Source organism: Vespa crabro, chromosome 21, assembly GCF_910589235.1.
Source record: "Vespa crabro chromosome 21, iyVesCrab1.2, whole genome shotgun sequence".
NCBI lineage: Eukaryota > Metazoa > Arthropoda > Insecta > Hymenoptera > Vespidae > Vespa > Vespa crabro.
The window spans coordinates 4,694,038-4,719,273 of record NC_060975.1 but is presented as its reverse complement, the minus strand read 5'-3'; the positions used below and the strand labels follow the sequence as shown (position 1 = coordinate 4,719,273).

Genomic DNA, 25,236 nt, shown 5'->3' with positions numbered 1-25,236 from the left:
TTAGAAATTGGCGGATGTTATTGCGCAATATATCTTAGCCTGTTGTTTTTTTATTTCTTCACATACTATCAGTATAAAAACATTTTTATACTACTATTATAAAAACATTTCCTGACATATTGCCATTATAGAAACATTTTTATACTACTATTATAAAAACATTTCCTTATTATTATTAATACCAAAAACATTTCTTTCGATAGTATAATTACAAAATCATTCCCTTTTATAGAATAAAACAATTTAAACATTTATGCCATTATATACCAATGAACAATAATAAAGTAATTTTTCAATAATTATTTAATAATATAATTCCTTTTATAAACGAATAATAATAATAATGATTATTTAACATAAAATAACATATTTCCTTAGTAATTGTTCAACATAAAATTATGAAATATTATAGTTTCCTTTATATTTTAATCCAATCATAATAATTAATTTTATATTATTAAATTCAATTATTATTATTCATTAATTCGTATAACTAGCTGTGTATTAGAGTTCGAAAAGACAATGTTATCAATATTAACCTTATGAAATAAATTTATTGATGGTAATATCGCGTGCCTAACAATAGTAAATTTATCGATAATACATTTTTATCAATTAAGAGATTACCGACTAAGCAGTTACCGACCAAGTAGTATTGAAAATAGTGAAGTTATCGACATTTTATTCCTGATTTAAATAGTTTTTACCCTGGATATAAGTTCATCCACGTCGTCAAGCGCCGATGTGACACGATAATTTCGATGAAAGCCGAAAATTCATCCTTTTCTACATCATGCCACATTTGTCGAATAAAGTTAATAGATATTTCTTTCAATTTTAAGACAGTTTCTGCATAAACGTTGGTTTCTTTTATAATTTACTTATTTTTCTGTGAAAAGCAATTTAAAATATTGTATTGGTTGTACAAAATTGAAAGGAACTTGTAATCCAATGATTTAGTGATATACTGAAATGTAGTTTTTCTGGAATATTTAATTCTTCTGTAACATCACAGCATTCTTCACTTTCAATAATTCTCATTCTTCGTCTCTTCCGTGTTATAATTTCACTACCACTACTTGAAATATCAGAATCATAATCAACATTTTGTTTAGATGTTAAAATACTTAAATTATCTTTTAATACTTCAAAATCGAATATATCTTCACTATCACTTATCTCTAATTTCTCATCTTAACATTGTTTTCCATGTTTTTAACCGTAATAAAAAAGAATATAAAATAATTTCACCTTAATATTACAGACGTAGCACGTTATAACTAAAGGTAAGAATTGTCAATGCCAACAATAACAAAATATCTTGTAAAAAACAAATTGTTATTTCTTGACAACTATGAGTCGAAATAACTTCACAGAAATTATGAGGTTTATACGATTTAACAACAACAATCAATAATGCCAGCGTTTACAAATCAATAAGTTCGCTTTGATATCTGAAGTTTGGTACAAGTTTATTGAGAACAGTCGAAACTTTTATAAACTAGAACCATATCTTCCTGTAGATAAACAATTATTTTCAACGAAAGCACGGTATAGATTTATTCAATACATGCCCAATAAACCGGACAAATTTGGCATAAAATTCTGGTTGGCTTCCGATATAAATAGTAAGTATATTGTAAACGACTTTCCATATTTGGGAAAAGATGAAGGAAAAGAACCTTCGGTCCCGCTTGGGGAGTTTGTAACTTTAAAATTAGCAGAACCATATATGGGCCATGGAACAAATATAACAACGGACAAATTTTTTACAAGCGTGTCATTAGCGAGTAAACTTTTAGTAAAAAAGACTACACTTGTTGGAACCATTCGCACAAATAAAAGAGAGCTACTAAAATTGACAAGACAGGCAATGGATAGTATGATACGCTTTTCAACAATATTATATAGATCAAACAATTCTACTCTTACAATTTACAAAGCTAAACACAATAATAAAGTATTGATACTTAATTCAATCCATTCATTCATTGAAATTGAGAAAAGTGTTGCCCGTATACCAGAGACGATTAGATTTTACAATAGCACAAAAAAAATTCGGTGTAGATATAACCGATCAAATGGTCAAAAAATATAGTGCATAATCTAAATCTCAAAGATGGCTCTACAGATGTTTTTCAGTACCTTAGATTTAGCCGGGATAAATGCTTGGATTTTATATAAAGAAGTGACGGGCGACGAAATTTCGAAACAATTTTTATTTTAATTGGCAGAATAGCTTGGAGCCGAATATTAGAAAGAGCAACAGCTAAACAAAGAAGGTTCATCAAAAACAAGAACAAATACAATTATAGATTCATCTGAACGGAAAGCTTGTCAATTAAGGTATTGTAAAGTCAATAAGACAGTGCACAATCTGTATAAAATATATAATGGGTTGTTCGGAAAGTAATTTCGTTTTTTTTTTTGTGAAAATGAAAGACAATTTTCGTATAATGAACAAATATTTTATTTATTATTGGCCATTCTGGTCCAATACCTTTTGTCATCTTTCTGGTAGTAGCATAATTCCACGCTCATAAAATTTTTGGTCTTTACTGACAAAAAACTAATCGAGGTGGTTTTTGACCTCTTCATTTGAAGTGAAGGTTTTACCGTCTAAAAAATTTTGCAGTGACCGGAACAAATAATAATCCGAAGGTGCCAGAGAATATAAGGTGCCATAATCATAAGATGCTGGAGAATATGGTGGGTGTTGCAATGTATCCCATTCAAGCTGTAAAAGCTTTTGGCGAGAGACCAAACTTGTATGAGGTCTCGAATTATCTTGGTGGAACACTACACCTTCTCTATTGATTAATTCTGACCTTTTCTGTTGAAGTGCATCATTCAGTTTGTCCAACTGATGACAGTAGACTTCCGAATTAATTGTTGTGTTATCCGGTAAAATCTCAAAAAAAAACGATTCTTTTAAAATTCCACCAAACAGAGAGCATCACCTTTTTTAGATGGATATTGGCTTTGGAAATGTTTTGAGCCGGTTCATCTTTTTTGCTCCATGATCTCTTGTGTTTGATATTGTTATATACAACCCATTTTTCGTCCCCAGTAATGATGCGCTTCAAAAATGGATCATTTTCGTGACGTTTGAGAAGCAAATCACAGGCATCAACGTGACGACACAAATTTCTCTCCATGAGAACATGGGGAACTCATATATCGAGCTTCGAGGTTAAACCTAGGCCTTTCAAGTGGTCATAAACAATTGAATTTGATAAATTTAACCTCTCACCGATATCACGTGTTGTTATTCGCCGATTTGCATCAACTAATGCCTTTATCGTGTCTTTATCAACTTCAACCGGGCTTTCAGAACGTGGTGCATCTTCGACATCAAAATTGCCGAATCGAAATTTTGCAAACCAGTTCTGGCACTGGCGTACTGTTAACATATCTTCTCCATACACATCGATTAATTTCTTTCTGGCTTGAACAGCATATTTACCTTTTCTATAGTAAAAAAGTAAAATATGACGAAAATGCTGCTTATTGCTCTCCATATTTAAAAGGGCATCAACCAAAAACTACTGCGTAGAATCAATTGGACTTTTTCACACACAAGCCTTGCTATATTAGCTTTCAAAACATAATAATTATGCGGTTTAAGTGTGAAGTTGGGTGCAAAAAAATACGATTACATCCTCTTTCGGGAAAAAACGAAATTACTTTCCGAACAACCCAATAAAATGTAAAAAATATGTATGTGTAAAATGTGTAATAAAAAATCCTGTAATTTGTAAAAAATGCGGTGAAAACGTATAAAACGTACATAAAACATTTCTAAATAAAAGAAAATATTTTGCTCACTATCCAATTGGCCAGAATCTCATGCTATATTAAAATATATGTATTTTTTTTAAAAGCAAATAGGTATAGATATAGGTATACATGAAGTGTCAGTAGGTTTAATGTTAATTCCGATAGCTCCTCTACATTAACGGGAACAATTTGTTTCTTACATGATTACGCAATATTATAAGTCGGTGTTTTTCCGCTATTGGACTTTTCTATTATTTTTCACGAACAGTTCCGTCTCTAGCAGTTTCGATTTCATTTTCATTTTCACTTTCGGAACTAACTATAAATCTCTTTCTCACTTGTCCTGTGTGTATATTTAAAATATTATTTTCGTCCTTATTGCTATCATATAAGTCATAATCATTTTCTGCTATATCATCATCAATATCACAAATTTTCTGATTATTTTCTGAACAATCTTCGTCGATATTATTTATTTTGTCGAATAAATTGATATTCTTCAAATGTCTAGATGTTTTTCGGATGAATATACAAATAATAAAGTAAAAAATAAAATATAAAAATGTAAATCAAACGGGGGCAAAAAATGGATACATAAATAAAAAAAGTTCTAATATTAATCCTACTACAAAATATTATTGGTTCTGTTCACTTTGTTGAAACTAGCATTTATAACATGTAATTCACTCTGTTATACACTCTTGTAGCACTACCCCAGGTGGCAGCTCAGAAGAGAAATCCACCATTGCGTTATGCAATGCATCGGTTTTGGTAAGTCCCAACATCTGCAATAAGGATGAGTCGGAGCATCCTTGGAATTCTTCCGGACTTAAGTTTAAAAAGAAGTTTTTTGCGGGCACTTTAAATGTAAATTCTTTGCTGAAGGTTGGTAAACAAAAGGAATTAGAACTACTTCTGGATAGAAACGAAATTCAAATTTTAGCAGTACTGAGACGAGATTTTTGGATAAAAATGTGACAGAAACAAAAGATTATAGAATCTTTAAAGGCAAACCTGCGATTAAAATTATGAAAGGAATGCCAATCTTAGGAACAGCCTTTTATATCCATAAAAGATTATTAAACTATGTAACTGAATTCAAATCCTGCTTAGAAAGGATGACTCTTTTAACAATGAAATGCAAAAATAAATTATACACTTTTATTAATTGTCATGCACCAATAAATAAAGACAATAAGAAGAACCCAAATAAAATAGAGGAATTCTGGGACCTCCTGGACGATGAAATGTCTAAAATTCCAAAATCAAATGTAGTAATATTACTTGGAGATTTCAATGCACAAATAGGAAGAGAGAGAATTCATAGACCAATAGTGGGAGAATATGCTGCACATCAAAGAACAAATAGAAATGGGATCAGATTGACTACTATTTGTAAAAACTTTTAAATAAAGATAATGTCGACTTTCTTCAGGAAATTGCCAAGAAGAGCTAAAACATGGATTTCTCCAAATCCAATGCTAGGTGAATTTCAAATAGATCATGTAGCTGTATCCAAAAGAAACATGACGGAAATTATGAATGTCAAGGTAGTAAGAAGCAGAGAGTTTGACTCCCATCACTATTTGTCTAAAATCAAACTCAAATTATTACCCAACAGAAATCACAGAAGAGGGGAAAAGATAAATAAGTACAACATAAATAGACTCCAAATTACACAAGAAACTTTGGAAACATTTCAGGAAGAAATAAAAGTAACTCATTATGGGAAGTGGCAAGATTTATCTAAAGAAATAATGAACACAGCCCAAAAAACATTTGGACTAGCCAAGCATAGAAAAAAACCTTGGTGGAACCAAATATGTGAAGATGCATTACAGTAAAGAACAAAACAATGGAAAAAGTGGAAATGCTCGGGGAAGACTGAACACCATGACCAATTCAAACAACAAAGGAAAGACTAGAATAATAAGGGGAGTTAAAAGATCTTTCGAAAAATCACAACTTATTGACATGCAAGACAACTTTGTTAAAAATAATTCACGAAACTTCTATCAGATTTTTAAGAGTCAATTAAAGGGGTATCAAGTGCCTAGCATATGCTTCAAAGATGAAAATGGTAAACTTGGCCTAAGCAATGCTGAGAACTGTGAAATACTTGCGAAACACTTTGATCAACTTTTAAACTGTCCTGAACCAAAACATAAATTGGAATTCTCTGAACCAACTGAAAATCTGGAAGAAGATATACCACCCAATGCTGAAGAAATTAAAGAAGCAATTAACAATCTAAAAAATAATAAAGCTAGTAGAGAAGACTCTATAACAGCTGAACTTTTGAAATAGTCTCAATCAAAAATCATTGAAGAGCTGCAGTTAATCTTTAAAGATATTTGGAGAACAGAGAGATTTCCAAAAGAATAGAAAGTAGCTCTAATTCACCCATCACATAAAAAAGGGGACAAACAGAACGTTGATAACTATAGAGGCATCTCTCTTCTGCAAATTGCATACAAGGTAATCTCAAAAATATTGCTGAATAGAATAGAAACAACACTTTACAAGCAACTGGGCGAGTATCAAGCTGGATTTCGAAAAGGTAGATCTTGTTCAGAACAAATATTTAACTTAAAATCCATAATTTGCCATAGGATACTGAATTCAAAGGACATAATTGTAACTTTTATAGATTTTAAAAAGGCATTTGACTCGGTTGATAAAGAAACCATAGATAAAACAATACGTGAATTTGGAGTTAAAAATAAATTGACAAACTTAATACGTGAAACACTTACTGACACAATTTCAAAAGTAAAATTTATGGGTGAGATATCCAAACCTATTGAGATAAATACAAGTGTAAGGCAAGGTGATGGTTTATCAACTCTTCTGTTCAACTGTGTTCTAGAAAAAAATTGTCAGAATTTGGAAGATAAAACTAAAAGAACAAAACATTTCGCCAGTAACTTTGGGGAGAAAAAATAAAGGCATTGAAATAAGTTGCATAGAATTTGCAAACTATTTTGCTATAATGTCAAACAACCTAAAAAGTGCAACAACACAAATCAATCTCTTGGAAGAAATAGCTAACAAAGCAAGTTTGAAAATCTCCGTAGAAAAAACTAAATTTATTACAAACATCAAGAACGCTCCAAAATTTTTAACTACAGATATTGGTCCAGTGGAAAAAGTAAAGAAATTCAAATACCTGGGAGAAATAATTCAAGAAAATGGTTTAGAAAAATCTGCAGTAGAAGAAAGTTTACGCAAGATGGAAATAACGTATGGTATCACTAAGAATTTTTACAACAAAGAGTGTTTATCAAAAAACCTTAAAATAAGGCACTACGCTATAGTAGAGAAACCGGAATGCTTATACGCGAGTGAATGCTTGGTACTAAATTGTAGATTAGATAAACTAAAAGTACTAGAAAGGAGAATCATGAGGAAAATTTTAGGTCCAGTGAAAACAACAAAAGTATGGAAATTAATATCTAATGATGAAATATACAGGAACATAGAAGGCATAACAGAAACGATAAGGAAAAGAAGATTGCAATTTTTTGGCCATATTTACAGAATGGATGAGTCCAGATTAACAAAAAGGATACTCATGTACCTTTGGGAGAAAAAGGCAACAATTAACTGGATTCAAGAGGTAAATAAAGATCTAGAAAGAAATAATATAAGTGAGGAAGAAACTATAGACAGAGAGATTTTTAGAAAGAGGGTATTAAACATGGAAGGATTCCAAAGGAAGATTGAAGAAGAAACCTGGTGTGAAGAGTTTGAAGACAGAAAGAAACAACATAGTGAAAAGATGAAGGAATATTGGAGGGAACGGAAAAGAAAACAGCTAAGTGTGAAGAATTGAAATCGGCACGTGGTCTTTAGCAGGTCTCATCGAAAGAAGAAGAAGAAGAATATAAAAATAATCATGAAGTTAAATGGCGATACAATGTCGTTGTATACAGAAAATCTTAGACAAAACTTTAAAAACGGTCATTTGATAGCACGTGGTAGGTTTAGTATTAAAGAACAACTGAACGAGGGCTACGTAGCGGAGCCAACGGAGCGATAAGAGTTAAGTAAGCATTGTCCCAATATAAAAGCCATAAATTTTTCATGTATTACATCTATTACGAATGCTTAATTGATTTTCTAAATAACTGTTTTTCACTTATCTTCTTTTTTGCATATTCTTTAGCCTTTTATTATTTTATCCATAAATATATCAGTGAAATATAATTTTATAAAGTTCAACGATTCTTTTATGCCCTGAGATACTTGCAATCCTGCGGTTCGCCGAAAAGTTTTGAAAGAAAAGCTAAATGGTAAATCGTCCTTTTCTGCTATATCCTCCCATCCGTCAGTTTTACTTGAATCCTCTATTTGTTCTGAATAGTCAGGATATGGCATTACGTTTTTTTACGTTTCTTACGTTCTTACGAATTCTTTATCCCTTTCACTATCCTCACTATAACTTTTAATTCATACTATTTTTTGTTTCTTCGGAAATATTATAGAACTATCACTAATATCACTTTCATAATTAAGTATAAAATCATATATATTTTTGAATTATTCACATATATATATTTGAATTATTCACATATTCATCATACATTTCAAATTCTAAGCCATCATCATTACTCTTATTATCTTGCAAATCGGCGCTAAACTCGTTTATTTTCGGGAAACAGAATGTATGCTCATTAAATTTTCAATACAAATTTTATTATTGAAGACTGTCGGAGAATCGTAACAGTTCCTCGGTAAACTAAGACTGATAAGAAATTTCTTTCGCAATATCCACATCATAAAATAACAAATGTGCACACAAAACAAAGATTATTTCACTATTGCAAATACACCGATTTCTAGAACAAAACTGAAACATCACAACTATGATGGCATCTCTCACTAAGAGTCAAAATCATTTATGTTATCATACTCTTATTGCTTAATTGTTTTTGATTACGAACTAGTAGAAATAGTGTTGATTGATTGACGAGAGCGTTTTTAAAATGCGCTTCTCGCACCGAACCAGCGATGACAATCGATTCGTACGGAAGAAATGTCCTCCGTCTCATCCTTGTTGTCCGAGCTATAGACCCACTGGTCGCGATGAATAAGGGCGGCAGTATTAGGCTAGGATACCGTTAAGTCTGAAAGATGTAACTTGACTCCTTAAAGGTTGTGAGTTCGAAAGCTGTAACTGATGGAACAGGATTATGTATATGGGATATTAATTAAACAAATCTGTATCGTTCTGTGTGACAAGAAGTGTGTGTTTTGTTTTCAACAGGAATCGATACATTGGATCGATATATCGATCAAGATGCTTGAAGCTGGCCTTGACTATAAAAGGGGCGGGAACTTATTTTTGTTCAAATTGAGTTTACAGTTTCTCAACAGTAACTTGATTGCCTTTTGGCCTCTTTAGAACTATCCATAGACTAAAATGAGATTGATAAAGATTGGAGTTTAAAATATGGAAAGAGAAAGAATAAATGCCCATTGGTCGGAGATAGTTCGTTGGAATGTTTAAATATTCCGGTGTGCCTCCTTTGTTTGAATAATCGTGTAATTAGAGTATGACAATGGATATTACAAAGCTAGAAGCCAGATAAATCTTGGTTTATCGCGCCTAGGCGTATACTTTCATTATTTACTTATTGGCCGGATTGACATATTATCAAAACCCAGATACTTTACTAAAAATGCTTAAGGCCAGACAAAGTTGGCTACGTGTTTTTATCTATGCGTTTTGTTAGTTAATACCCAATAGATTCTCACGGATAAATATTTTCAATGGTGATACATAACCCTTAAGATAAAGTGCCGCGAACAATGAAGAGACGCACGTGTGTGTCAACATGAAGATTTTTTGAAGATTGCGAGTGAAGCTGACTGTTTAAATGAGTCAAACGTTGTTGTAAATAATGGTAGAACCTTTCTGTTGTCAGGTAAATTCTTAGAAATAACTTTTGACAGAAAATAACAATCAATTGATTGTCAAATTAGAGTTTCACTGTAACAGTTTATACGATTCTAAAATGTAAAATATTATTACTGAAAAGTAAATTCGGATAAAGAGCTAGTGCCAAATTCTATGTATTAGTTGTATATTCAAGAAGTAAGTGTATTGAAACGTATCGGGCAAGTTGCATGGTATATTGTGTTTGTATCTTTTATAACCTTTTACTTTGTTACAGTAGATTATCCATTTGAGATTATCCAAATGAGAATATCAAAGTATATAACATAAAGAATATAAAAGTAATTAATAAATTTGTTATCAAAACCATTAGCAGATAAAATATTTGTTACTTACAGAAGATAAGTATCAAAACGTTTTGCTAATATATAATAAATTTTATGAACGAAAAGAATTACCTATTAATAATAAGTTTTATGACTATTTTCTGAATGAAGTGTTACCTACTTATGAGCATTACAAGACATTAAAAAATAGAAACTATAGTTCTTTCTAGTATGTAATTATTGAATAGCTTACAGTGTAGACCATAAGAAAAAGAAATTAAAGATATTTGCCATGGTTAAAATATACACTCGTAGAAATGATCAACAGAATTTTTTTTTAAATATTTATATTAATGGCGTTGCGTTTGCAAGAACTCATATCTACATTTTAGTGACACCAACTGTGTAGTTATAACAAAACTGTTTTCATTATAAAATACAGGCAATCCTCGTATAAGGTAGTACTTAAACAACACGGTTTGGATATAACGCGATCTTAAAATTAAAAAATTTTAACTTGTTACTTTATATATTTTACAAAATACTTATATGCATCAGTTTTTAATCTTTCGTTTGTTGGCATAAAAAAATCAATGAAATGTTTGAAGATCGTAATTTATTAGTAATTTGTATAATTTTATATATGTACTATCATTTAGTTCATGGTTTGTATATTATCTTAGGTTTATGAATTGCTTTAAATAAATAAAAATGTATTTCTTTTGATCATGTCTGTGTTATAATTTTAAAATATACATAAAGTATATAATTTGAAAAAAAAACTGTAAACAATTTCAAAAGGATTTGCAACGATTTTTTGTATTATACCCGAGTCTCACATAATATGATTTGTATGACACGATATTTCGATGAAATAGAACATCAGCGTTATACGAAGGTTACTTCTAATTAAAGACAAAACCGATCAGATTTATGAAAATACAGTGTTTAAATCACAGTATGATTGAATGTAGCTTTGCGTGCATTAAAAACTATGCACAAATAAATAATAAAAATTATTTGTCAACAAATATCTTACAAAACAATGTTATAATCAATATTGATAATCGTCATTCTAAAAGAAGATTTTGAGATGATTCAAGTTTCATTTTCAGTCATGAAAGAAACAACATACATTCTTACAATAAGAATTGAAAGTAATCTATATATTGATAACTTTGCTTTTCCATATTTGTTTATGTCCATAGAAAAGTTCAATTCAAAGGAATAACGAATAACGAATAATTGTATATTCGTCAGTGAATACATACAAGTATTAAAACAAAATGGTTTTCACATTTTTACAAGCTAAGCAGTCAATTATATTTGATGGAGGATTCTTTAATTTCTTATAAATAAATTCTAAGAAATTTTACATAATTAGAATATTAGAACATTTTCTGAACAAGTATAATACGCATTCTGAAAAAATAATAAAAATGTAAAAAAACTGTGAATTTGTGAAATATCTACGATATTATATATCTGTCGAATCAATTGGTTGACACTTCATTATCGTAAATTGTTCAGCGAAGGTTTTAATTTAATGTTAACAATGACAATAAGTAAATATGATTAGTATTATCAATTATTGGGAGATTCTATAAATAAATAGGGATTTACAAAAGTTGATTGGTTTCTGCAATAATGTTATTTGTTAATGATTTCGGGAACAACATGATTTTATTCATTTTGCATTATTCAAATGCATTTTTTATACTGCATTTTATAATGCATTTTATTGTTATTTTTTTACAGATTTCCAATAGTTTTATGAATTACGTTCGGATTTTATAGCAGAAAATGCAAGTAGCAAATTTGAAAAATGTTCATTCAATTCATTTATTTTATATTTTATATTTTATATTATTATATTTTTGCAATTTGTAATTTGTAGCAGCTAGTTTAGACTTTGCAAATCTTTAGCATTATTCATATATTTCTAATGTATTATATCGAATAAATTATATTTATTGATAATGCGGCAAATGTCTAAATACTCAGGTATATTCAGTTGTGTGAAAATTATTAGCATAAAAGGATTTCAAATAGTTATATTTTGGAAAGCAAAAACTATTTCATTTAGATGATAGATTGGAAGTAGAAGGAGAATGTAGAAAAAAAATATATTGTTTTTTACACTAATAAACAAATAACGTAGTACTATCCATATAACTAATTTTTAACGGCGGTCCAAGAGATATACGTGATTTTAATGAAAGAAAAAGACCAAGATGATTGGCGAACTGACCTGCCAGAAATTCCGAAATGGCTTAAACAAATTCGCAGCAAAATCGTTGCTACAGAGTTTCAGCAATTTTGAGATTATCTATAAGAGGTAACGTAATAACATCGAGATGAATGTTAAAATGGCCATCAAATGTAAAAGACAATGTTGTTCTGATATTGTGGTGACTTGATTTGTGGCGACATTTGTTGTGACAAGGCATAGATAAAAGGACGATAATCGGTTTTATTGATAAATTGCTAGCTTTCCAGCATATTCGAAATTTGTAGACTGCTGTCTGATGACGAACAATATTAGAGAGGCAATGCCTGTAATAGTATAGCATCCCAAGAAAATATCTAAGATCAACGATAATCTCAAGTTTGGAATGCTTTAGAATTATCTATATAGATTAATACAGGCTTGGTTTTTTCTTAGGATATTGAAAACTGTCCTAATGTATTGTAAGTGTTTTTCTCAAGTGTCTGAAGCTATTAAATCGTCGATATAGCACAAAATACAGTCTAGGGCATATAGAAGATTATTCATGTGATGCTGAAAAGTTCATGTAGCGAAGTTTTGGAGCATTTCAGTATACTCGTATAAGCCAAGGTTGCAGCTATTTTGGGAATACCGTCAGAAGCTATAGACTATCTGGTGATACGCGTTACATTTTTATCACATAATTTCTTACTTTCCGTTGGCTTATTCGATGGTTTCATTTGAATTTCTTAACCACGAATAGAAAGCTTGGAAATAAATACTTTGGAATTGACTTACAACAGACAAAATTTCGTATTGCAAGGACATATAAAGGACAATGAAAAAAGTACAAGATCAATATCAGTAGACAATGTGGGAACAAAAAGTACGTATAAACTAATCTTCAAATTATAAACAATGGTTAAATTAAATGATAATATTGTTCAGACAAAGTGACGTAGTAAAGTCATTCTAAAAAAATCGCCCTCCTTACGCGAATCTATTGCGTAATATTAACATCTTCCATGCCACGTATACCATTTATGGTATACATTAAACTTGATCTTTAAGCCATGTGTACCATATATGGTACACTAAACATGTTTATTTAATGCGCTAATAACATATTTTATGATAAATTTAATTCTGTAAAATATATTTCCACTAAAATAATAAGGCATTATAAAAAATGCAGTATAGAACAAAGCACATAAATTTATTTAATTGTTATGTATATAATTAATAATTACATGTAATGGTTGACTTTTTTAAAGCAAGAGATGTATAAAAATGACTTGTTCGGGCAATCGCTACAAAACGTCATTACTCTTTTAGTTTTTTGTCTTGCTACTTCATTACCAAATTTTTTTAAATTTCTTTTATAGCCAGAAGTGTAATGTTTTCTATCTGTCACCGCTTTGTCCGCTTGCTTTTTAATCTCATTTCGTTTTCAAGAGTTTGTCGCAATTTCAGGAGATATATTGTTGTTTTTATCCTGACAGTAACATAAATAATTAACTAATCGTTTTCTAAATTCTTTTATTGATATAGATCTGTTACTGAATATTATATAATATCCAAGCATTTACAACTGATGTATTTAGAAAAAGCTCTTTTTTATATATAATCACATATTTTTCAAAAGAGACTTTGACCCTTTAAGATTCGCGGAAAATGCACAGGGTTAACTGAAGATTTCCGTCCAATGTATTTACATAACTTGATCTCATTATCTGTTTTATTAATATGAATTATAATGGCTGTTCCAGAATCACCGGATATTTCTTATCTTGATGATGCTAGAATGTTTGCCATCTACTTAAACACCTCGAATGAATTAATGAGGAGAACCGAGTTTTTGTAATTTTTTATAAGAATATCGATTGTATTCTGCATTGATCGTATTTTCGTACAATCTTTTCAGGAATTAATTTTCGTTCCCGTTTGATGAAGTGAGTACAATTTTGAACACATTTTTTGCAATTCTTTACCTTCAAATTTAAATTGTATCGCAACAAGTACTTTTTTTTTATTCAAAAGTGCATATCACATGACTGGAATAAAGGAGTGCATTTCGGAGATGCCCTTGGTAGTGTATGATGATATGTCCTGAAATGTCTCGTCGTATAACATCCGATTTAGTCTCTTTTCCTCAATAATCGATAAGTAAAAGAAACCTTTATTTCCTCACATATGACTATAAGATATTATTAAAACATGTTAAATTTATTGTTAGTTTTGGAAACTAACTTGGAAGTTGAAATAACGATGTTTTAATTTTTTCTAGTATATTTGTTTACCGACTTCATATCCCTCGGTTCAAATGAATCTGATGTTTCTTGCAACCAAACGAAAACGTGGGAGTAACAATTTTCCAGGCAGTATAAGAACTTGTTGAACCGTATAGAAATACATTATTTTGTTTATATTTTTTGTTTTGATAAGAGCAACTTTAGATCTTTGATGGGCAAAAGTACTGACCGCGCAGGGTTGTATAGAAAGAATAATATTTCAATAAATGAAAAATATTTCAATAAATATAACATGTTGATTATATGCGATTCCACTGTGATACATCATAAGATAAGTTTTATGAACTATTTTTGAAATACCTATTCGGTATTTCAAATTACCGTATCATTGACAAAATTTGGATTAAATTGTAATATAAGGCCATGTAGAAGTATAATTCCAATTCCGTGAAAATTCTCCGCAGATTCCAAGATTTCATCCATTGTAGCGCGTTTTATTTTTGACACATAATGTCTTTTTTCCATTGGTATATTCGATGTTTTCGTTTGAAATGTTTAGGCTACGAATAAAATGTTTAGAAATCACAATTTTTGAATGTACTCACTACATTTTATTGTTGCCAATTTCGTATTCTTATTGATAACTTTTTTGAGTTTCTCTTAATGTCTTTTAATTCATAACTGGAAAAATTATTCTTCCTCTTGGTTTAGCAAGATTTATCTCAGATTGCACGTAAACGATGTAGTATTGGTTTTATTTCAGCTGCTGTTGAAGGTGTTATTCAACAGATGAAGTTCCTAAATAGCCAGAGGCCATTGGAACATCGTATGCTTTTAAAAGCCAATCAGACAAATTAGTATCGTCTATGTTGACATAAAGTTGACTCTTGTACCGCAAGTTCTTTATATCTTTGGCCCAAAATCTTCGTTGAAAGGTGGTCTCGACTCTTCTTAATGATGGTATAAAAACTATACTATAGATCATGAGTTTGTCGCAAAACTAGCTCAGGTCTGTTAGTTAAGACAAGGTTTCCATCTTGAACTCCGCAAAGCAAAAGAGAAAACTCATCATTACTTCTCAACACATTACATGAATCCAAAATCATTAATATCTTCTTTTTATGAATCCAACACCGTAGTCTTGCCAAACCCTAACAGGCAATAAATCAATGGACCGCTAATCTTATTTTGATTTTTAAAGATCTTAGATTTTAGTTGACGATTGAAGTTGGATTTGATCTGCATCAATCCACTTGTGGCTCTGGAATGATGGTAGCACTTAGGAGTGTTAGCAGAATCTCCCCCAACCTTTGTTGATCAAGGATTGTATCAATACCGAGGTGATATTCTTAACAATCTTAAATTCCTTCTCGTTAATTGAGACGTTAGAATGAAGTACATCACTCATTTTAACACCATTCATTAACTTATCAACATTAAAGATGCCTCCGTTAATATCATCAACTATGATAGACATTTCTTTAGCCTGAATGACTTTGCGATCACAAACCTCCTCAGTACAGATGCAAGTAGTTTTCAGCAACTATAAAGATATCTTTGTAAGATAGGTGAATTTGACATATACATATGGCATCAATTTCATTGGGATGGAAGTCAAACTTCGACATTAAATTGTATGTGCAATTTCCATTGAATGGCATTGTTTGTTTTAGAATTTGTGGTTTATAAACAAGTTTATGTTTCAGGTATTGCTTGGCTTCAGGAATGTAATAAATTTTCCGATAAATTCGTACATAAGAAATGTCTTTGATTGGCGGTGATCCAGGATACGCAGCTATCCAAGCGATTCAACCAAATAAAGTTTGTGTTCAACCGTTTTAGTGCTAAGGGTTCTTAAAAATCCGTATTGGATTGTACCATGCAACGCGATAGCGCTTTGTTCATTTGTCTGTGAGTAATGCCGATCGACACGATTGCGCTGCTTTTTTTTTCGTCGAAATATGCCGCTCGGCGTGCTCACGCTTCATATCGTTAGTCAATTTTTTATTCGTAAAAGTTTCATCAGTCATATCAGAAACGTTATACTGTACACTCAAAAGTGCGCGAAGTATTCGGGTTTTCCGTTTTATTTAAGTGATAACATTCTATAATACAGGTTTTGGTTTTCCAATTCAAAAGTTAATTTATACATTAGTTCTTTAAAAATTAATTTGATTATTTATTATTCGTGTATCTCTTGAAGGGCAATGGATACGAAAAAGAAAAGAAAGAAGTCAAGTTAGAGATCTATCTATACCTTGGTTTTTAAAAATGTTTTCACGTAATAGATTCCAGCTTATTTTTCAGTTTTCACTTAGTTGATAATAAAGAATGTTTTCTACCAGACTATGAAAAGTACGACCCATGCGTAAAATTTATTTCAATAGTTGAACACGCGAATAGAATATTCAAACTGTACTACAAATCGCATAAGGAATTATCTATCGATGGATCTTGGTAATAACTTCATGCCATTCGAGCATCATGCAATATATACTGAATAAAAAACATCACTGATGGGGTATCAAATTTTGGATGCTTTACGATGCAGTATCCAAATATTGTTTAAGTTTTTACTGTTATAAGACTGCTAAAGGAAAAACTGATAATACTAAGTCACGAGAACATGGACTTGGAGACGATGTCATTATAAATTTATTAAAGTAAAGCCAGTATTTAAATAAAGGGCATCATGTATTTGTCGATAATTATTTTAGTAGTATCGCGTTGGCTAAATATTTACATTTCAAAAATACATACTTAACGGGAACAATTAGAAGTAATAGAAAAGGCATACCTGGCGATATAAAGACACGTAAAATTAATGAAGCGAAATATGCTCGAGATGGAAAAGTACTTTTGTGTGGATACCGCGAAAATAAGTCCGTAAAAAAACCTATATTGTTAATTTCGACACATGCTTCAGATGACAATACCATTGTAATTAAAAAACGAAATGGAAACGAAAGAAGTAGAATAAAACCATGTATCATTGATTGTTATAATCGTTATATGGGAGGAGTTGACGAATCGGATAAAATGTACCTCTAATTTGATGAAAATAATGGGGAAAAGTTACGTTAAACATCATTACTCATATGGTATTAACCCCTTCCCGTGCCATTTAGCTCGACGAAACTCGGGCCCAAGCGGTAGGCGCCAATACGCGGTAAATAGATAAGACTGATGCTCGAGAACACTCGCAATACGAACCGAAATGTAAATACCTGTGATACCTGTGATATAGTCAGAATGTAATAATACTACGCCTAAAAATAAATATAGAATACTATAAACAAAAAATCTATTCATAAAAAATGTTCATCTGAAATGAATATCTAATAAGAAAATACATACAACTCTAAAATTTTTTTTTTTTTAAAGTTAGTTTATTTGTCACATTACATTATATTTACATAAGAATAATCTAACTTAGAAGACTTTTACCAGTGTATATTATGATTAAAGCTATAAGTTATCTATGTGATAAATCTCCATAGCATTCAGTATCTAAAAATATTAATTTAGTCAATAATTATGGTTAAATGTACACTGACAGTACTATTTGTATATAGGTAAAGTAAAAATTTAGTGATTATATAAAACTCTTAACCTCCTACTTATGCTAACTACACTACGGAGGGGGGGAGTATTTACACAGGGGCATATAAATAATATGTACACTTAAACTGTTAGTTGTGTTTCCTGACCGCTAGTGAGTTACTTTTAATTATTAGATTTGCCAAATTATCTTAGTTTTATTTCTGATATTTTTGATCGGTCTTGAGAAGTTATTGCTTCTTAAACCTCGTTCTTCGGCACAGGTCATCGATGAATTTTGCGTCTTTTTGAAGCCAGTAATATTTTCCATTTAGCCTGTCAGTGTCCTTAACATCTCTATCAGATAGTGCTATCGAGAATATGAGGTTCTCCTGCGTATCATCAGTTTAATTGCTGTCAATTTGTTTCCTCGCTGATTGTCTGCGACGGTGATATAATATTGGTAGGTTGTTGTGGTCTTGAATTAGACCCTTTTTATCGCAATACATAAATAGTTCCGGTAGTTTGTAGCCTGTCATCAGTTTATTCCGTATTGCCTCTTCATCATGTGATATATTGTCGTTTTTAATTTAATGTTGTTATCTTGTTCTCATTGATGGAGGCGTCTTCCTCTGTCATTTGTAGTCGTACCTCCCCAAATTGAGTTTCTAGCGTTTAAATCTCCCGCTATGATATAGTAGATTTCGTTGTCCCCAAGTATTTATTGCAGTCAATTTCAACGTGTCTCTTGTATTTTTGTTAGTCCTTATCCCAACTGCCATTGAGCCATGAAGTCGATTCTCATAGTGTTTTGGGTAACTTTGTTATTTAAATCAAGTATTTGTGCCTTAATTTCCATCAGACTATCCTTAAGCATAGTTAATAATTGATTTATATTGTTATAGTTGACATCGTTATTGGTGTTATTTTCCTGTTGTTGTGCTGTATTATTTTGACTATTCTGCGGATTAGCTTGGGTCATGTTAGTGTCTAGTCTCTGATTGTCTAATTCCGATGTATCTCTTTTTTTTCATTATTTCTATGTTCGCATATGAGATTTTTGGGTCCGTAAATTTATTAACTAAGTTGAGTTTATCTATTACCCGCTTATCTTTTATCTCTTTCTCTTTTTTTTTTAATGTGCATTACCATCTTCATAAATGGGCATCCTCGATATGAGGCTGGATGTCCGTTTTGGCCGCAATTTGCGCACTTTAGTTTTTCTTTATCAGAGGAATTGTTTAATTTGCATTTGCCTGGTTCGTGGAGTTGGGCGCATTTTACGCATCTGTGCCCCATATTGCAATTAGAGCTGGCATGTCCCACTCTTTGGCAGTTTTTGCATTGGAATATTTTAGGTCTTTTCAATTTCTCTCATCTTATTTTTTGGTTGAGTAGTATTTTATTTTTAATCAGTTCCTGTGGGTCACTATTGCAATCTACTTGGATAATGAAGTGGTATTTATCTAGATTTTGTTTATCAAAGAGAAGTTTGCTGATTTTAACAATATTTACATTTCGCATATTGAGCGCGTTAAGCGCTGTTGAGACGTCCGTAGTGTCGGATACCCCCTGATTCCTTTTACCACGAAGGTCTTACTTTTTGTATGTTTAGGCGTGAATGTATGGAATTTCTGTTTATTCGTTTTTAGTACGGTTTTGCATTCTTCATATGTTTTACTATCTTTTGCTGTCAGTTTCGTCATGTCGCTATCGATTTGTTTTAATAAAAATGAATCCTTCTTAATCTTGCTTTCGTTAAGCAAGTTGATTATGTCCTTCAGATTACCATTTTGAATATAAATAGGGGGCATTCGGAATTTCTATGTTATCTGGTTGTTGTTCTTGGCTGAGGTATTGTTGGCCTTATCGTTGTCCCCCTCTTCCGAAAGGCTCATGCCATTCAATAGCGCCTCGAATCTGTTATCAGATTTGTAGCTTAGGTCTTTGTTGCTATCTGTGCATTTTGGTGATGCTGTTTTTTTTTTGGTATGAGGAACCCTTCGGTCCTCTCATTTTCTTTGTTCGCTGTTAGACTATTTTCTTTGTTTCTAATAGCGTTAGTATTAGACTTTATCTGGTAGTTATTTTCGATAAGTCTTACCAGGTTCCTGGTATTAAAATCTGTGCCGAAGCTCTTGATATTTTTCTTCAAAAGTTTGTTCATTTCGTCCATTGGAGTGCTTTTTTCAAGCTTCCGTTTTTGGCTTAATGCCATGGTCTTATATGTATATTTTTTTGTTTGTTTGTGTGTCCGTGAACAGGCGTCGGGTGAACCCACTTCACGAATTCCTTATATTTTTGATGCCTGCTTTGCGCAAAGAATACTAACAATGTCAGTTGATACATAAATTTACTCTTCCTGCGGTAATGACGTTAATTGTTTTTTTATACTGCCTCACCCCGAGGGGGATTGAGTAAACTTTCTACCCTCATACGAGCACCGATCCGCACGTCCGTCTACTTCGAATGCTCAACAAGAACTCTGATCTAAAAATCCTCTATGGTATAATACTTCCTAAAACATTCTAGTAGATGTACAGCTACTTTACATTTCGCGCATTCCCACTTCGTTTCACTTCGTATTTTAAGTTTATAACGAACTTTATACATTCTTGTCGGATGTTTATTCCTAGGCGTCGGATCGATATTTTTCGGGAAATTAGTCCAATATTGAGCTTGGAGTCAAAGAGGTGTTTCAACTGATATAGATTTCCCACGCGTTTTGTAGTCCGGTAATTTGACAATTTGTAAAATTGCCTCTACTATATTTATACGGTAATCTACGTAAGTCTCCCTTTTTCGACTATGAATTGCTTTATATATAATATAGTTGAAACCAAATCTGACATGTAAAAGAAAAGTTTTCGGTATCCTTTGATAACTTTTCTCATGATTGAGAAATAGGCTAACATCTGATCTTGATGATCAACTGCATTCATACTCTTATTATATTTCAGGATACATTTAGGCTTTATTACTTTCTCTAATTCTTTGTTTGATTGCTCAACCATTTTTACAGTTTCATGTTTCGTTGATATCGTATACACGTCGCGCTTGTCCTTCCATCTCAGAGCTATTAAATTATTGCAACTTCTCCATACACATTTTCCTTTCTTCAAAATATGCTTTTGGATGGCGTTTGGCCTATTTTTCCTGTTCTTGCGTACTGTCCCGATAACGTTTGTCTTTTTCTGATATAATTTTAAAAAGAGGTTGGATGAAGAGTACCAGTTGTCCAAAAGCAAAGTATATCTCTTGTTTATTATAGATTTTAACAGCTCTATCACAACGTTCTCCGATGCATTATCATTTCGATCAATTTTGTCCTGGCCGGTATATATTTTGAATCCGAGACATAAACCGGTTTTTGTCTCCCACAGTTTGTAAATCTTTTATCCAAATCGAGCTCCTTTCGGCGGATTGAATTGTTTGTACGCTAAACGTCCTTTATATTTCATTAGAGATTCATCTATACTGAAATATTCATTGAGTGTATAAATTTCTTTAAATTTTTTATTCCAAAAGTTGATCATAGGTCTTATCTTGCGATCTCAGTCATAACTATCAGCAATTTCATTATCAGAGAAATGTAAAAATCTTGAAATTTGCTGAAATCTCTTAAAAGGCATTGTTTGTCGGAATATTGGTGTTTCTACTATAGCTCTTCTAGTCCAATACAGTTAAATATTTGATTTTTTCACTTGACCCATCAAAATACACAGTGCATAATAGGCCTTTATTTCGTCTAAGGTAACAGAATACCAAGTGTCGTCCATATGCCGTCTTTTACGTTCGTCGTGAATTGTCTGATGTGCCAAGCGATTTGTTTCCGTAACCAGTATTTACCCAAACTTGTTATCAAATGTAATAAACAATAGTTCTAATATTCTTGGATTCTCGCTTAAATTATTTAAAACTAAAATGCTTTTATTCCATGATATTCAGAATACTTCCAAACTATTGGTGTGTTTTTTATTTCCTTCCAAATCCATGATTGTTGGATTTGTGTCCAAGCATGTTGTGTCGTCCCTTCCTCTTCACTACTCTCATCTATAATCATACGCCTTACACGCTTTATGACTGGCTGAAACATGTCACTACCACTGGATTCGTTACCATCGTAATCATTTAACACTTTTGTATTTCGCATTTTGTAGGGGTTCTTAAATTTCAATAACTAAATTGCTTTGTAACAGCATAATAATAATTGTGACTAACTGTCATAGGGTACTGACAGGAGTTTGGGTTGTTATGTTTACGTTTGGCCTAACTATCTGTTCGCAAGCCTGGCTTCTGATGTTTATGTTTGGCCCGACTATCTGTTCAAGAGCCTGGTTCGTGACATTCATGTTTGGGCCAAAATCTTCATCACGAGTCAGACTCATTAAAGTACAGGAAGGGGTTAAATTCATATCTATTTTATAAGGAAGTTACCAAAAGGAAGCCAATGACTCGACTGGAATTTACATCAAGTATTATATCTGAAATACAGCATGAATGGATGCAAGTCAAAAAACAACATATGACAAGTGATGATGACAGAATATTAATGAAACTACCAGGCAGGAATTTAAGACATTGCGTAGTTTGTAGCAGTAAAATTACCGGTATAAAACGATTAAATTTAATTTGTGTACAGTGCAAAAAAGGGCTTCATTGTCTTGATAAACATGTCTGTTTTAAAAATAATAAACATTAGTAATCTTGTTTTATATCTATTATAAATAAAATATTATATTATATTTTTTTATATTTTTAAAAATGTTGGCAACATATTTGTACTATGCAGAAGTATATGTAAATAAAAGTAAATTAAATAGAAACTGCTTATTTATGCAGGTGGTTTACGATTATTTGAAAAACAAAAATTAATTACGAGAGGAAACTCTGATATAATTCGCGACGAACTACATTCGGAACCGAGCGCGTTGCGAATTGATAATCGTAACCAAATATCGCGGCACATTTCAGCACAGAACGTGAACAGCGCGATCGCGCTGCGTGACGCTAAAATGATTAAGATGACTAAGTGATTATTATATTATATGTTACTAATGTTAACGTAGGTAATATCAACGTGAAATCAGTGGAACAACCATTCAAACAATTTTTAGGAAGAAAACAGGAATAAAGGTGGATTGGTATATACATTATTAACAAAGCGTTTCCTTTTCTTGCATATGATTATAATAATGTAAATACATTTTTGTCTGATTTTCCGAAAGATTTTTCATTTTATTATATTCAAATTGCTCTTTGTATAAACAATAAAATTTAGTATGTACTTACTTTTAAAATCGTATCTGCATCATGAGGTTTCAAAAAAGCGTTTTGAACTACTTATTTCATACTGACGATACCGACTTGTATTTCCCATAGTAAATGTTACAAATTCTCCAAAAATAGTAACGTTTATAATAGTTGATCGTAGTAGCGGAACGATGAAGTTGTAATTTTATCCTAAAATTGCTCAAATGAAACATCTATATTTGTGATACAAAATTTTGATGTGCTTTGACTATCTTTTCGCATGGATTCTATACGTGATCATCGGAGGCATGAAGTTGAAATTTATATTTATATTGAAGTCTCGTTCTAATGAATCAAGATGATTGGGTGCTCATGAAAGAGAACCTGCCATATATATTTTATCTCACTTGAGTGGCATTTGGACAATGTATCCAACTGTTTTCATATATCGAATCGTGTTCTTTTTGAAGTGTTCATTCCCTACACGAGAACCTTTATGAAATCAACATCCTCTATTTCCTAAAACATGATTACTTCTTGCTGCGTGTTAATTGCTACATAGCATGAAGCACGTGACTTCGGATAGATGTCACATACTCTTCCCTGATTATAATCTCCACGAGCTAGGATTTTAAGAACACAACCAAGTTTCCAAAAAGAAATGTTAATATCGTTCTTCTCTCCAGATTTCGAGGTGCGCAGTTTGTTTAATCATCTTTCACGAAGTATTTCCACAATGTTTATGGGCTTTTTATAGAACTTTTATATTTTAAATAAACCTACAAATAAAAATCCAGCGGATTCAAGTCGAGTGAGTAAGCAGGCCAAACAATGGGACCACCATGACCTATTTATTTGGAAATCGTTCATTTAAAAATTGTTTGGCTAGTTGGTAATGCGGCGATGTTCCATCATGCATAAACAATATGCAATATCTGATATTCAGTGGAACATATTCTAATAACATATTCAACTGTGTTTTTAAGAAATCATAGTAGGACTGACCTATTAATCTTTCAGGGAGAAAAAATGACATTACATTATCACTTATTATTTCTGCCCACACATTTAAACTAAATCGTTTTTTAAACTAAATGTCTTGACTGAATGGTGGGATGTGGATTTTCATCAGTCCAACGATGAGAATTGTGAAAATTTACGATTCCATTGTTTGTGAATCCAGCTTCGTCGGTAAAAAATATGCAAGCCGAAAAATTTTTGTTTTGGATAATCATTTGAAGAAACCATCTACAAAAAACTATTCTAGGAAGAAAGACAGTTTTAGAAAGTCTTTGTACTCGCTGAATGTGATATAGATACATCTCTTAAAATACTTCACACATTCATATGTGAAGTAGTTTCTGTTATCGCTATTCTTCGAGTACTATCTCCATCATTTGCTTCAATGTGATTGAGAATCCGCTCTTTTAAATGAACAGGTCTTCGAATAAGGTTAACACTATTTGAAGCTCTTTTCTGAAAAAAAGCCAGTTTGTCGCAGACGCTCATGTATCCTCTGAAAAGTATTGTTATTAGGAAACGTCTATTAGGAAAACACTCTGCATGGAAACATATGGCTTTCAATGAACTAAACTGGACAAGCCCAAAGATGCACTTTCGGTTGATTCATTTTTATTTTTACGTGTCACTATAATTCCGAGTGCTGTTGCTGGCTGTTCCTTTAGCTCAGGTCTCTTGGCAAGGTGAAGAAGAAGATATGTTAACCCCATAATGCTTTTACGAGATATAGACTCCATCCGTATATGTTATACAGTACGTAAGCGTGGATACGGTGATGTATTTCACTTATGAAGATATTTTCAATATGAAGAATCATAAATATAGCAAGTACTGCGGCGCTTGCTGACCCGAAGGTTACAAAAGCTCCTTACAATCATTGTCTCATACTTGATACGATCTTGTGTAATGATTCTTCGTCCATTAAATTATTAAGAGAAATTTTTCCTGATGGTA

The 25,236-nt window shown here is 31.7% G+C and overlaps 1 protein-coding gene and 1 pseudogene across 1 annotated transcript; one reads left to right on the top strand and one right to left on the bottom strand.

Moving 5' to 3' along the window:
* Nucleotides 1-2,569: 2,569 nt before the first annotated feature.
* On the bottom strand, nucleotides 2,570-3,158 carry LOC124431585 (histone-lysine N-methyltransferase SETMAR-like). Its single transcript, XM_046979654.1, has 2 exons — nucleotides 2,961-3,158; nucleotides 2,570-2,911 (listed from the first exon to the last, which is right to left on the bottom strand). Exons 1-2 carry the CDS (start codon nucleotides 3,156-3,158, stop codon nucleotides 2,570-2,572), a joined length of 540 nt encoding a protein of 179 aa, XP_046835610.1.
* A 12,965-nt stretch (nucleotides 3,159-16,123) lies between these two features.
* On the top strand, nucleotides 16,124-22,711 carry LOC124431584 (annotated as a pseudogene).
* Nucleotides 22,712-25,236: the final 2,525 nt, after the last annotated feature.